We start from the raw sequence: 16,648 nt of genomic DNA on the forward strand, positions 1-16,648 counted from the left end.
GCCGCTGCACCGTGTTAAGAAATCATATTACTGGTTGGTTCGAAATGGGTTGAAATGTTCACATTTCTTCTTTGCTTTACATGCTGATCACTAAAGCGTGCTTTAATTAATATTGCGTTTTCGTAAAACGTAAGAGCAAACAAGGGGGATTTTAATTGACAAAAATAATAAAATCAGCACATTTCCAAGCCAACTGCGGTTAACATTGGCACGTCGGCTTGAAAAATATCTCCTTTTTGCCGTAAATAACACACATTTCATAGCTGTTGTGGGTTATGTATGTGTTCATCAGTGCTTGAGAACTGTAACTTTGGGGAGCGGGTCGTAATTGTGGGCTTTTAATGCGGTGCTGTCTGTGGCGAGGTGTTGGTAGGGTCTGATCGGAGCTGCAGCCAGAGCGTTTCTCCCGACCAGCGGCTGCTGGGAGCTGGTCCACGGTGAAGCAGCCCACGCAGCCGAACGAGGGCTTCCCGGCTAAGAGCTGACCGCAGCGGCCCCGACGACCGCGGGCCAGCGACCCGAGAAATAACATGGGGAGTCCTGCTGCTGCCTGCTGTTGTTTGTTTTCCGTAGTAAATACCTGAATATGCAGAGACTCAACAGGTCATTCAGTTGTGTGGTATCATTCAGATGATCAAATGAAATGTTGCAACATTAATATCAGTTTACCTGATCTTGATCAATAATCACATTGATGAATTGGTGCATGAATAACTACAAACCCTGCTTCCTGCAGCAGCTTTTTCTGCTCTAGATTTATGATCTGCTGTATTCAACGAAAAAGACGGAAATGGCATTAATTATTTAGATTTATTTGTGGATTTTTTTGTCGATGTTAACCCTGTTGTGTCTCAGTTCATGAAGCTGTTTTCAATGTTTCCCGCGATGCGAGCAGCTGATTGTGCAGCAGATGGCCGCGGACATGATCAATTTCGAAGTGCTAGTTCTGGATCAAGAGAAAGCCTGCTGTGCTGTGCCGATGATTTTATTTTGCGAGGATGGATTGAGGAAGGGGGACACACATGCTTAAATATCGACTGTCGGCAATAATCAGATTCATACTCATAAAATACTTGTTTACATGTTTTGTGTGTGTGTGTGTGTGTGTGTGTGTGTGTGTGTGTGTGTGTGTGTGTGACTCTGCCCACTAATCCGTTACGTATTTTGTTTCTTGTTGACATAAATACAAAAATTATGCAAAAGAAAAGAAGTGAAATTCTGTACAAAACTAGACTGTATGACCCAGTATCGAACCCGCGACCTTCACCATTGCAGGCGAACGCGTTAGTCACTAGACCACCAACACAAGGTGGTACATCTTGCAAATTCATACCTTTAAAACACTATGAGTGCTGGCAGGCTTTACAGCAGCGTATGTAAAATAGAGCCTTTTTTATTATTATAAACTTGTCGCTTCCGTACAAATGTGAAACAATATATCTGACGGAGATTTCTGCGGAGTTTCTGCACTTTCCTGTCAACAGAAACAGACATGCTGTCTGCCGCTGCCTTCCGCCTCCAGGCTTTTTCAGACTAATAACTGAAAACTAAAGACTGCACACGTTAACTGAACAAAGATTACAGCAATACACCACAACTTTCTCGCTACAAATATCGTCAAAACATATTTATGTGCTCAAACGATCTTAGTTTATCAAATTTTCTCTTAGAACAGCCTGAACAGAGTCCGCCATACTTTCTCTGTTTCTCAGTCCTACATGGACCAATCACATTGCTGTTCTGCATTTCTTCATTTGCATGTAAAGGCCGGATTTGCTCACTAGCTAACTAGTGAGCAGTACAGCGGTCGAACTAGTTAACATGTTACACAGAATGCCAGCCAAGTGTGTATTTATTCAAATTCCACAAATTTACTAGTATTAGGGGCATTTTCTGCAGCTAGTTAACTAGTGACAGTGTTTTGTGTTCACTACTTAACATGTAAGGCTCAGTTTGCCCTCTATAAGCTAGTGAGAAAAAATTATAATGCAGATATGCTCACTAGTTAACTAGTGAGTGCTTCCTGTCCCATTACAAGTGAACTAGAAAGGCCAAATATGTCAACTAGTTAACTAGTGAAGGTAAATTTGTCACTAGTTAACTAGTAAGAACACATTTTTACATAACAAGTAAACTAGATTGCTCCAAAAACAGCAACTAGTGTGCGTCTTGTGCGCACTAGTTAACTAGTGAGCATATCTGCACCTCACTAGTTAACTAGTGAGCATATCTGCACCTCACTAGTTAACTAGTGAGCAAATCCGCACCTCACTAGTTAACTAGTGAGCAAATCCGCACCTCACTAGTTAACTAGTGAGCAAATCCGCACTTCACTAGTTAACTAGTGAGCAAATCCGCGCCTCACTAGTTAGCTAGTAAGCAAATCCGCACTTCACTAGTTAACTAGTGAGCATATCTGTGCCTCACTAGTTAACTAGTGAGCAAATCCGCACCCTACTAGTTAACTAGTTGGCGTTTTGGGGCCCACTAGTTAACTAGTGAGCATATCTGCACTTTACAAGTTAACTAGTGATGCTTTTTTGCACCTTACTAGTTAACTAGTGGGTGCTTTAGGGCACACTAGTTAACTAGTGAGCACATCTGCACCTCACTAGTTAACTAGTGAGCAAATCCGCACATCACTAGTTAACTAGTGAGCATATCTGTGCCTCACTAGTTAACTAGTGAGCAAATCCGCACCCTACTAGTTAACTTGTTGACATTTTGGGGCCCACTAGTTAACTAGTGAGCATATCTGCACTTTACAAGTTAACTAGTGATGCTTTTTTGCACCTTACTAGTTAACTAGTGGGCGCTTTAGGGCGCACTAGTTAACTAGTGAGCAAATTTGCACCTCACTAGTTAACTAGTGAGCATATCTGCACCTTACTAGTTAACTTGTGGGCGATTTGGGGCCCACTAGTGAACTAGTGACACTTATTTTGCACCTCACTAGTTAACTAGTGGACATTTGTACCCTCTCTAGTTAACTAGTGAGCAGTTCTGCCTTCACAAGTTTACATGTAAGTGTCACACTGAAGCCACTACTAGTTCACTAGCTGAGGTTCCTCTGGCCAGCATGTTAACTTGTGTGCCGCATGCAAATGTTTGGGGTGGGATTTTACGAAATTCCGCACTGTGATTGGTTGTCATATTTTATTTTGACACAGGGAGCCAATAGAGAGTCTTAATTTGAGAAATTCTCCGCCTCCTGATTAGAATTCTGCGCAACTAGCTAGCTAGTGTGAATGTAGACTTGAACTAGTTTACTAGTATACATTTATGTCCTCACTAGTTAACTAGTTTGGACAATGGATGCATCAACTAGGTAACTAGTGAGCCTGCTGCCATCAACTAGCTAGCTAGTGAGCCATTAATGGTTCACTAGTTAACTAGTGGCACTGACCTACTCCAACTAGTTAACTAGTTAGGAGTTAAGCCTTCACTAGTTAACTAGTGGGCACATTTTGGCCATCAATAGTTAACTGGTGAGACACAAAAAACCTACAACTAGCTGACTGGTATGCACTTTGGCCTTTACTAGTTAACTAGTGAGCCATTTATGTGACAACTAGTTAACTAGTGAAGCCAAAATGTGTTCACTAGTTAACTAGTGCACATTTATGTCTACCACAAGTTAACTAGTGTGCACATTTTGGCCATCACTAGTTAACTAGTGAGACACAAAAACCTTCAACTAGCTGACTGGTATGCATTTTGGTCTTTACTAGTTAACTAGTGAGCCATTTATGTGTCAACTAGTTAACTAGTGAAGCCAAAATATGTTCACTAGTTAACTAGTGCGCATTTATGTCTACCACAAGTTAACTAGTGTGCACATTTTGACCCTCACTAGTTAACTAGTGAGACAAATACCTTCAAGTAGCTGACTGCTATGCATTTCTGCTTTTACTAGTTAACTAGTGAGCAGTTTTTGTGTCAACTAGTTAACTACAGAAGCCTAAATGTGTTCACTAGTTAACTAGTGCGCATTTCTGCTGTCACTAGTTAACTAGTGGGCACATTTTCACCCTCGATATTTAACTAGTTGACACAAACATGTCTAACTAGTTAACTAGTGGACAGAAATGGCTTACATGTTCATGACAATTCTGGCTGATATCCTGATATCAGAATAAATGCTCATTTGGCTTGCCATAGCATTGAGCATTAGTTGTTGGCATGTAGTGAGATTAAATGTTTGCCAACAGGTTTTAATAAACATTGTAATACAGAGGGATTAGGGTTAATCTAAGATCTGAGATAGCTATTGGGTAACAAATGTCAAATCTCACTCACGCTGAGTCAGTTAGAGTTTGACATTTTCAGCAGACTTTATTAGCACTCATGTTATAACAAACGTTAGACAATTGCATGTTGCAATTCTATATGTAATAAACACAAAGCTTTGTTGAAGCTTAAGTTGTATCTTTGTGTGTCATCTGCAAGTGTGCTATAGCTTATTCTCCAAGGCTCAGAAGTCCAAATAGGAAACCACTTAGCTAAAACTAAATTGTATATGTACTATGTATAAATAAATACATGCACGTATGTTAGGCGCTGCATCAGATAATGTGTGTGGCATCATAAAAGTGTGGGGCATCCTTAAACTGTCCTGCTTGTGTTCCACCTGTTTGACTCAGGATTAGTTTGATGCTGGAAGAAAAAAAAGGTGACTACTTGTTGGTGGTGCTGTAGGATTCATGAGATGATGGCTTGACTCTCTCAGGAACATCCTTTCACAGATCACCTTTAATTAAATCAGAGGAACATTGGAGTTTTTGCGTCTGGGACTTTAAACCATAACAATCAGGGCTACACATGTTTATTTTCATCATGAATATACTGAAACTAAATATTTCCCTCCTCCATTCATCAGCGGTCCTGTTTTTGGCCAATCATTACTGGGTTTTTGGGTATCCTTAATAATCCTGAAAAGAAACACTGACAAATGGAGCTGTTAGTACTTCTGTAGGGGGCCTGGTGGTTCAGCATGGCACTGTTGTCATGGCAACATTATCTGATCTAAAGTGTCTGTAAACACTGCTAACAAAACCATACAAGCACTTTTCTTCACGTTTTTGGTCAGTAACAATGATACAACCTCCCTTCATATTTAGGTGCTTCTTTGACAATTTAGCTTAAATCCTAAAAATGCAGCAGAAGCATCGTTCTTTTGTCCCATTACGATCCCATCCTTAAAAATGAAAGAACATGTTTGCCTACAAAGCACCTCATTTGAATGTAATAATATGTACATGCATTGTTGTTTTGTGAGAGTTTAGAATGTGTTATCTTTTTTAATATTGATGGTAAATAACAGCATATTTAATACATAGATTGAGATGAGCTGTGTTTTTGAAACTCAAGTAACAAAACGCCAGGCTTTTAATTTGAAGGAGCTGGGTTAGAATTAGTCACTGTGAAGTCACTCTGTGCAAATAAGTTGTACATTTTAAAATACCTGAAAGCTGAAGAACAGTAGGGCTGTTTTCAACCATAATGTCAGACTTTTGTTCTGTACAGAAGGTTTTAGGGACCGGTTTCATCCACACGACTTCATTCCATCCCTCTCTTCTGTGGCTTTTTGGAGTTAGTTGTGCAGATTTATGTGTTCCTACAAATGTAAATTTGGGTCCAAAATGACACTCAGCAAGCCCTAGAATCATAGTATTACTGTACAAGAGAGCATGCACTGTCTAACCTGAGAGCTCACCAGCACAATACTGGTACAACTTACAAATTAGGGGTGGGCGATATGGAAAAAAATTCATATCACGATTTTGTATTAGCAAAATCACAATCATGATTTAATCACAATTTTTTGCCATACACAAATTTAAAATCATACCCATTCACAGAATATTGGATAAAATATTTCAGAATCCTAAAAATATCTCTAAATGCCATAATCTATCTATCTCTCTCTCTCTCTCTCTCTCTCTCTCTCTCTCTCTCTCTCTCTCTCTCTCTCTCTCTCTCTCTCTCTCTCTCTCTCTCTCTCGATCTATCTATCTATCTATCTATCTATCTATCTATCTATCTATCTATCTATCTGCCTGCAGCTAATGCTAGCAGCTAGCCGCGATAATCGAGTATGGTGTGCTTCTTCAAAGATTCATAATGGTTTATGTCCTCATCTTAATGTTAGATTATTTTCATCAGCTCTACCAAGTACCCCGGCTAAACAAACCAACACACTGCCTTAAACTTGCTCTTGGTGTGTCTGTCATGCCAACAGAAGCAGACTAGCAAGACTCGACTATGAAAAAATGTGCAGGTAGACGCATCCGGGAATAATGGCACAGGTGATAGAATGCAAATTAACGGTTCTACGGTCTCCGAGCTTTGGTAGATCATCATCACTTTATACTCCTTGACGATCTTATATCGTCAGATTGCATGGCCCCATACAGACCATGGCATTTATCCCAAATAGAATCGAGTTTTGATCATTTTAGACAATGCATAGTCTAAAATTGTATAATTAAATCTAATGGGAATAGTTTTACTATTACACATCATTCATAATATGACATTTACTTGATTTCTTAATTAAATGTAAAATATATAAACACTTTCTATAAAAGAAAGATGAGCAAAGTTTTCAAACAGGTTTTTACTACTGTTTAATAAAATCTAGGAAATATGCTGCACAGAAGCAGAACATTCTTTCTGACAAACAGGTGCAGGTGTGAGGTTCCCCAAGGAGCACTTTTGGGACTTCTACCATTCTACTTGGTGCATGTGGGGCCTGTTCCTTAGCTGGTGATGTCTAATTTTTTCTCTTTTTTTCTTATTAGGTCTGATGTAGTGATTTTTTTAAATCACAACTCTGATGCTGTTAAATATAAATTTTGAATTATTCTTATTTATTTATTTAGTAACATTTTTTGGTTGGGGATTTTAATCCCCTTGTCAGTTTAGCTGTAGTTGTGCAACATGAGATTAGATTGTGAAAGATTTGAAAATACTGAAGTAAGAAATTATGGGAATTCAGCAATTTTTTAAAATAAAGACTCAAGTAAATTATGACACTTTTTTTGTTTTGATGTCTCTTTAACCATATTTTACTGCTTTATAAAGTTAGTTGCATTATCTTGTCTGTCCCACTATAAAAGCACTCTAGCTGACCGGCTGCTTTTCAAAAATAATGTATAACCAGTGCTTGAAGTAAAAAAAAAAAAAAGTACTGGTCCTCCCATTCGAAAAATGTCGGGCGTGAGGGTTTGAGGCCCTCCCCATAACAAAATGACTGTATCGTTGGTCCCATTGAGATTTACAACTAATTAAGCACAGATTAAATGAGCAACCCCTTTCAACAATAGAAGAGGCCTTTTGCACACATCTCCTTTTTCCTAATGCTAAGTCATCTATGAGGTCATCTGATGCTGTGTTACTTCTGAGATAGCTAGACTACTCAGGTGTTCCTGTGCTATAGGTGAGCCTCAGGTTAAGAAACTTCACTCAGCAGAAGCAGCTGTAACCAGAAATCCACCATACTAGCAGATTAGGATTTATTTTGGTCTAAATGGGAAATTGCAGAATATTAATAATCATGATTATAATCTAATATGAAAACATCTCTCTCTCACTAAATAGACAGACAGACAGACTTGGGCCAATATGTAAAGATGTTTTCCTACATATTTATATATACACCGCAGCTTTATCATAGAGTGTCATAATGGAGAATAAATGCATGTGTAAAGCAAAAAGGATGTCACCGAGTGGACATACACTTACAACTGATGCACAACATGCTATATGTTGAACTACACTCAGCCTAACAAACTGGCCAAATAATGTAACCCTATATAACTCTAGACATGTACAGATGTATCTGAACGGATTTTTAGGAAATGCCCAGTTACATTCTTTTACCAATCCTACCGCATCCTTTGGTTGCCGTCAGACCAATTTTTGCTGGGATGCTATATGTTGAGCTACATGTAAAAAATTTGTCAAAATAACAATTATGCATGTAACTGTAGACATGTACAAATGAATGCATAATTGGAAAAATTTGTGTTACAATTATTTTACCAATTTAAGCTGTCCGACCGCCACCATTTTTGGCCGTGGACACCACATTGGCTTGGCTGTGTATCACTAACACTGACTCTGACATTTGAGATAGGAAAGTATGAAATTACAGTGTCATTGTTGACCCTAACAGCTAAATGCAATTTGTTGTGAGAAAGCCCAATTTTCTGTCTGTGGACATTTAGAGGGGCGGGGCTCCATCTTGTTGTCAATTACATATTTTTTTGCACACAATTTGAATCAATATATTTGGAAGCTTTTTGAGTGATTAATATTGTGCATGACACAGTGATATTGATCAATTTGGCCAATCTTGTGCAGCTGAAAATTGAAAATAAATGATAGAATTGTTATTGATTACTGAACTATTTTTAGGGTTTATGTGCTGTGTTAAGGATTAGGAGAGTCAAAAACACAGCATACTTGATCAAATGTAATTGTGGATTAAAATAAAACAAATAGTCAGAACGTGTGATCATTTTCCAGATTTCACAATTCATGCTCCTCTTCCAACCTCCAAAGGCTGAGCTGATTATCCTGTCATACCTAATAGCTGCCACCACGCAGCCATCCAAAGACACCCCTGGCTGCGGCCTAGTTAACCCCCCTACAGAGATAAAACACTAATTGGAAATCGTGTTGCTAATTAACCTTCTCCAGGGTAAAAAGTATTTATATCTTTGGCTTTTTGATGGAACGACGAGGAAATGGAAAAAGGAGGGTGAGATCAGGGGGGTGAAGGAGATGAAAGCTGATTAAGAAGGTGATAGAGAAGGAAAGGTAGAAAATAGGAAGGAACCAATTTAAATTTGATCAATAATTCATTTCTCATTTCTAAATTTTCTACCTGATGATTAAGAGGGAAGTACAAATTAGTCCACTTCTGTTCTCTGCTTTAAAAGTGCATAGAAATGTTTTAGTCATCAATTTAATTTGTGCTTCTCCCCCCTAAAATAACACAAAAACCTTTAACAATAAAATAATCCCATGGAACTTCATTTGGACCTCCAACTCACAGGAAAAAATTTATGTGGCCCACTGTCACTTGTATTTGAGTACCCCACCATAGACGTTAGAAATGGGACCCAAAGCCTCCCTGTTTGACACACTTAAGGGGGGATAAATTACCAAATAGTTCCTGAGCGCAGCCACATGCAGCTCACTGCTGCAGCTCACTGCTGTTCACCGGGATGGGTGAATTGTGGAGATGTAATTTTACCAGTCTGTGATGATGACTTATGGGACTCTGATGTTAAATATTTATGCTGAGTATATTCTTATTGTCTGAATCTTCTGTTTACAGACCTGTAGCACTCCCTATAGTCATAAATAAATCTGACCAGCAGCATTAATGTAATGGAGAAAATATTATTGCATTGTTTGGTTAATGGCAACATAGTAGACTAATCAAGAGTTAAAAACTTATTTAAATCCTAATCATGACTGCTGCATTTCCCACTCCTACATATCATCCCATTAGTATAGGAGTAAACTAAATCACATTACAGTTGTTTTGTTTAATATTGGCTAAAATACTTGGATTCATTGGTTTTCAGTTCTGTGCTTCTTATTTTATTAGTTTCACACATTTACCTCTTCACTCATTACCAGTGACGAAAGAGAGTCTGATGTGCTTGTCATTTTGCTGGAGATTGAACGATCGGACAAAGTACTCGTTTGAGAATTGCACTCTCAGAGATTTTTTACCCTAATGGCCATCTGTTGGTAAGGTATTACTCAAACATAAAAATACTGCTTACTTGCAATGATTTAAGTATGTACTGCCCCCTATCACCAGGGAAAATACTCACCGTCACTTTAACAGAATAAATCATAGTTAGCTACAGCGTCTGACACGGTGACACAAAAATAAATTTGAAGATGTGAAATTGTCCTTCAAATCTATAAAAACTAATATGAAAAACTATGCCTAAAGCTACCAATCGTCGTCTCGTCGTCATCGTCGTCTCGTCGTCATCGTCGTCTTCCTCCACTTATCCGGGTCCGGGTCGTGGGGGCAGCATCCCAACTAGGGAGCTCCAGACCGTCCTCTCCCCGGCCACCTCCACCAGCTCCTCCGGCAGGACCCCAAGGCGTTCCCGGACCAGATTGGGGATGTAACCTCTCCAATGTGTCCTGGGTCGGCCCGGGGGCCTCCTGCCGGCAGGATATGCACGAAACACCTCCCCAGGGAGGCGTCCAGGAGGCATCCTGACCAGATGCCCAAACCACCTCAACTGACTCCTTTCGATCTGGAAGAGCAGCGGTTCTACTCCGAGTCCCTCCCGGATGTCCGAGCTCCTCACCCTATCTGTAAGGCAAAGCCTGGCCACCCTACGGTGGCCTCATTTCAGCTGATTGTATCTGCGATCTTGTTCTTTCGGTCATTACCCAAAGCTCATGACCATAGGTGAGGATTGGGACGTAGATCGACTGGTAAATCGAGAGCCTGGCTTTCTGGCTCAGCTCCCTCTTCACCACGAGAGATCGGCTCAGCGTCAGCATCGCTGCAGATGCTGAACCAATCTGCCTGCCGATCTCCCGATCCCTCCTACCCTCACTCGTGAACAAGACCCCGAGATACTTAAACTCCTCCACTTGAGGTAGGACCTCTCTCCCGACCCAGAGTTGGCAAGTCACCCTTTTCCGGTTGAGAACCATGGTCTCAGATTTGGAGGTGCTGATCCTCATCCCAGCCGCTTTACACTCGGCTGCAAATCTACCCCGCAAGAGCTGAAGGTCAGAGCTGGATGATGCTAGGAGGACCACATCATCCGCAAAAAGCAGAGACGAGATTCTCCTGCCACCAAACCCGACACACTCCACACCACGGCTGCGCCTAGAAATTCTGTCCATAAAGGTAATGAACAGAACCATTGACAAAGGGCAGCCCTGGCGGAGTCCAACCCGCACCGGGAACATGTCCGACTTACTACCGGCTATGCGGACCAAACTCACGCTCCTCTGGTAAAGGGACTGAATGGCCCTTAACAGAAAGCCACCCAACCCATACTCCTGGAGCATCCTCCACAGGGTGCCCCTGGGGACACAGCCACAAGCCTTCTCCAAATCCACAAAACTCATGTGGATTGGTTGGGCAAACTCCCATGCCCCCTCCATCACCCTTGCAAGGGTATAGAGCTGGTCCACAGTTCCATGGCCAGGACGAAAACCACATTGCTCCTCCTCAATCTGAGATTCAACTATCGATCGGACCCTCCTCTCCAGTACCATGGAGTAAACCTTTCCAGGGAGGCTGAGGAGTGTGATCCCCCTATATTTGGAACACACCCACAGGTCACCCTTCTTATTGATGGGGACCACCACCCTGGTCTGTCACTCCACAGGAACTGCCCCCGATGACCACGCAATGTTGCAGAGACGTGTCAACCATGACAGCCCTACAACATCCATAGCCTTGAGATACCCAGGACGAACCTCATCCGCCCCCGGGGCTCCGCTGCTGTGTAGTTGTTTGAATACCTCAGCAACTTCTGCCCCCGAGATTGGACAGTCCATCCCCAGGTCTCCCAGCTCTGGTTCCTCCTCGGAATGTGCGTAGGTGGGATTGAGGAGCTCCTCAAAGTATTCCTGTCACCTTCCGACTATAGCCCCAGTTGATGTCAGCAGCTCCCCATCCCCACTGTAAACAGTGTGAGTGAGTTACTGCCTTCCTCTCCTGAGGCGCCAGATAGTTTGCCAGAACCTCTTTGGAGCCGATCGATAGTCTTTCTCCATGGCCTCACCAAACTCCTCCCACGCCCGAGATTTTACCTCAGCAACTGCCACTGCTGCACCCCGCTTGGCTATCTGGTACCTGTCTTCTGCCTCCGGAGACCCACAGACCAGCCATGCCCTGTAGGCCTCCTTATTCAGCCTGATGGCTCCCCGAACCTCTTGTGTCCACCAGCGGGTCCGGTGGTTGCCACCATGACTGGCACCGGCCACATTGCGACCACAGCTAGCAACAGCAGTCTCAACAATCGCAGAGTGGAACAAGGCCCACTCGGAGTCAATGTCCCCCACTGCTCTCGGGATGCGGTCAAAGCTCTGCCGGAGGTGGGAGTTGAAGATCGTCTTGACAGGTTCTTCTGCCAGGCGTTTTCAGCAGACCCTCACTATGCGTTTGGGTCTGCCAGGTCTATGCAGCATCTTCCCCTGCCATCTGATCCAACTCACCACCAGGTGGTGATCAGTTGACAACTCCGCTCCTCTCTTCACTTGGGTGTCGAAAACATACGGCCGCAGGTCAGATGATACGACTACAAAGTCTATCATCGACCTGCGACCTAGGCTGCCCTGGTACCAAGTGTACCGATGGGCATCCTTATGTTCGAACATGGTGTTCGTTATGGCCAAACTGCGGCTTGCACAGAAGTCCAGTAATGAAACACCACTCAAGTTCAGATCAGGCGGGCCGTTCCTCCCAATCACACCCCTCCAGGTCATGCTGTCATTGCCCACATGAGCATTGAAGTCCCCCAGCAGTACTATGGAGTTCCCTGATGGAGCACTATCTAGCGCTCGTCCCAGGGACTCCAAGAAGGGTGGGTACTCTGAACTGATATTTGGCTCATAAGCACAAACAACAGTCAGGACCTGTTCCCCGACCCAAAGGCGCAGGGAAGCTACCCTCTTGTCCCCCATGGTAAACCCCAAATCTCAGGCAGAGAGTCGAGCCCTCTGCCTCTCATCCGGAGCAACTCTAGCAAAGGAGAATGTCCAATCCCTCTCAAGGACTTGGGTTCCAGAGCCAATGCTATGTGTCGAAGTGAGTCCGACTATATCTAACCGGTACCGCTCAACCTCTGCCACAAGCTCCTGCTCCTTCCCCGCCAGCGAGGTGACGTTCCATGTCCCAGAAACCAGTTTCCTTGTCCGGGGATCAGACTGCCAAGGCTCGGCGAAATTGTTCTTCAAATCTATAAAAACTAATGTGAAAAGCTATGCCTAAAGCTACCAATAGAACAGTGAAATGTGATTGTGTTTGTTTTTCCTATAACAACAAATAATCTAATCTCAGAGACTAGCAATTTTTTGATCATATATATCTACCTTTATACTAAGACATTTTAAGAAAATCTGTATCTAAAAATTAAAATTTAATCAAAATTAAAACAAAATCCAACTCACCACCAGGTGGTGATCAGTTGACAGCTCCTTTAAAATAAAAAAATACATAAATAAATAAATAATACACTGAATTATAATGTATTTTGTAGCTTTAATCATGCTTTTTACATACTGTTGTCAGAGAAACAGTTGCCTTTGAAAGCATACCTCCCTCTTTCAGCTTCTACTTTGGCAGAGAGAAAAATGAACATGGGTTGCTAGTGGTTACTGATTGGTTAGAGCACAATAACACACATCTCAAAATAGAAAACTGCCAACATGAACACAATGTTTGGCTTCAAAGTGATACAAAATACTAGTTTACTTTGATTGTCTGAGACAATTTCCAGACTCCATTGTGTACAGATGGACCTCAGTGGTGTAAAAAGATTCAAATCAACTCTACAGGTTTTTCAAAAATCCTTTAGCTGGCTGTGATATAACTTGTGCATTTAATTTAAAGAGGGACAAAGGTTACTGAACCCCTGTGCGCGACTGAGGACGATGTTGATGTGGATGAGAAAGATGGTAATCGAATATAAGAGGAGTAGGAGTGGCAGTGAGACAGCCTGTCAGTCAATCAGTCAGCGACATCTACTCATACAGCAGCAGAAAGCGCAGTAACATAAGTAAGGGCAGAGGGGGGTGGGGGGTGCGCTGAAGGGGAATGAAAGATCTCCAGGGAGTAGGAGTCGAAGAGGAGAAAGGGAATGGTCTCGGGTTTCCATCATTGGCAATGCCACCTTTCTCTTTTCACCCTCACCCCCACCCTTACAGGGACTGAAGGGGGTCTGAGGAGGCTAAAGTTACCTGGCTGCCGTCCCCTACCGCCTGTCCATAACTTCCAGTTGAACTGTCACCTGGTTCTGTAATGGCCACAGTTTAGAGCCGCAGTTTTTAAGTTGGCAGTTTGATGGCTTTGACGAGTGAATAGACACATTGCCATCAAATGGATATCTGAAATATGAAAATCTTAAAAAAGAAAGAATTACAGAACAAAGAGGGGAAATGTTTCCACTACATTTGTGAAAAAAGCTTCAGGATGCCCAGCAAACTCCAACAGCACCAGGTCTGTCTCCTAATGTTGACTCTGACCTTTGGGATAGGAGCTTGTTCAGCAGGCAGGTGAATAGAACTGTAGCATCATAAAGAAAGGACTTATGGAGGATGGCCTGGTACCAACAACGGCAGCAAAGAAAGAAAAACACCAGGGACAGACTCATAATATGGTAATGGTCCTGGGATTTTACTACTGTGGACTGGGACAAATCATTGTCTCTGATTAATCCCCTTTCTAAATGTTTGGGGCATGTGGAAAATGGATTTTCTACAGAAGGAATGATGGACACTCTGGCCTTTTGACAACATTCATGTGTGGGGTTGCATCTCAACCAAGAGAATGCACGCACAGTTTAGCCTTATAACTGCATGGATAAAGAATGGTACCTAAACATCCTCCCAGAGGAACTCCTCTGAACAATCCAGAACAGTTTGGTCATTAACAAAGTATTTCCAACATGATGGTACACTATACAATGTACTAAAAGGTTAACATCAAAACTAAGTGGGTTGGATAACTGAGCATCAACATAGTAGATACAGATCCAACTCCAGAAAACTCCCTAGACTTGAATCATACTGAGAACTTTTGTCAATCTCAAAGGGGAAGGTAGAAAACCAAATCCCCCAAATTCTGATAAAATGCTATGAAGAAAGGGCTTCCATCAGTCAGAAATGTGTCCAAAACTCGATTGACATGTCATGGTGAAGTGGATAAGTCTGAACCACAACTGTAAATATTTAGATTATTCACATAAACTCAATATAATTGTCAATAAAAGCTCTAAAATGACCTAAAATATTTATACTTCAGAAACCATAGAAACATCTGACAAAAATATGTGAAAAGCCTGAAGCAACAGCCTTAGTGACAACCAACACTTGAAATTTGGTCACGGCTGTATCCTGAAGTCAGTAACAGATCCAATTCTTCTTCTTATTATTATTATTGATGTGGACATCACATCATTATTTATTAGCAGAATTAGGTAGGGGAGGCTTAATTACACTCAATGGCTGATTTCTGTCAGACCAAATTAAAATGTGTGTCAGAGCGGGCTGCAACAACAAGATAGTGACAGTTACAGCTCCAGGCTTTGCTTTAGGAACAGACACCACATCCATCTTTCATTAACACCAGATCAGAGATGATGTCCAAACTGGTTTCCTCAAGTACTGGTTGTAGCTGCTTCTCTTCATAGACTCAATTACTAGAGTACACTCCTCATTAAAATATCAACTTGGATCTCTGGGGATCATATCTGAGCTCCACTTTGGCAGGATGGTGTGAAGGTTTTCAGCTGTGTTTTATTGTGTAATTAACAATATCTTCTTGTTTGTTTTGTAGGTAAAGGCCCATGGACTCAGCTTTACTCGGATCCATGCCCCTTGGCCTGTATTGTGCAGAGAAGCTGAGTTTCTCAAAGTCAAAGTTCCTACCAAGACGGTAATAAGTCACTTTACTTGGGCAGCAGTAGCTCAGGAGGTAGGGTTGTTGGAAGGTTGTAGGGTTGTAGAACCCTAAGAAGGCACTAAACAAATACAGACCATTTACCTTTTTACTGATGCATGTTTGTTCCTTCCAAACTTTCCATCGTCAAAACTTGAAACTGTTGAACTGAGTGTGTAACTCATGTACTAAAGTCATCGGTGCTGTGGTGGTGGTTGTTTCAGAGTTATGAACTCAAAGAAGAAACAGGTTTTGGGTCTAGACTGAGCTCCGTCTGGAGGAAACTCAACCAGCCGTTCCAGCCCAAAGTATTTCACCAGGACCATGGAAGCACCAAATTCCTGTCACACTGCTTCTCACGGGAGAAGCTTCACCTGTAAGACACACACACACACACACACACACACACACACACACACACACACACACACACACACACACACACACACACACACACACACACACACACACACACACACACACACACACACACACACACACATTTTAACAACAATGGTATGTGTTGGGACCCACTAGTAACCCCCCTGTACCATCGTGACACACCAGCTGCTGCAACCATTTGCTTCTCAGTTAACTTTCGTTCATTCCAGGAAACTACAGTATATTTCGCACTTGAACAATTTGACCTATGGGGGAAAAAAGACATCAATGCCAAAGGAAGTTGTATTATGGGGGCCTTTTCTCATCCCCTGTGGCTTCATGTCTACCAGCTGCATTTTTAGCAACGTAACAGTATTTAATCCACTGGTTGTATTTCCCTCAGATACAACATCACATCTAAAGAGACATTCTTTGATAATGCTACACGAGGCAGAATAGTAAGTAAATATTCATGTAGTCATTTGTTCATCCTGTGACTGGTCTTCTGGAATAACTGTCCCAGTCTAACCATATGAAATACTCCACAGGTGTACGAGATCCTGAGACGGACAGTTTGCGTGCGGACCTGTCAAACTATTG

General features: G+C 42.0%; 1 protein-coding gene across 2 annotated transcripts in view; it reads left to right on the forward strand.

Moving 5' to 3' along the window:
* ano2b (anoctamin 2b) overlaps window positions 1–16,648 on the forward strand; it is a 116,395-nt gene that overhangs the window by 39,776 nt on the left and 59,971 nt on the right. For both annotated transcript variants that reach the window (XM_015954959.3, XM_015954967.3), the window contains exons 5-8: window positions 15,566–15,664; window positions 15,892–16,043; window positions 16,452–16,506; window positions 16,597–16,648. In XM_015954959.3, the coding sequence (XP_015810445.3) occupies window positions 15,566–15,664; window positions 15,892–16,043; window positions 16,452–16,506; window positions 16,597–16,648 (358 nt within the window). The remainder of the gene's footprint in view (window positions 1–15,565; window positions 15,665–15,891; window positions 16,044–16,451; window positions 16,507–16,596) is intronic.

Source organism: Nothobranchius furzeri, chromosome 1 (assembly GCF_043380555.1).
Source record: "Nothobranchius furzeri strain GRZ-AD chromosome 1, NfurGRZ-RIMD1, whole genome shotgun sequence".
Taxonomy (NCBI): Eukaryota; Metazoa; Chordata; class Actinopteri; order Cyprinodontiformes; family Nothobranchiidae; genus Nothobranchius; species Nothobranchius furzeri.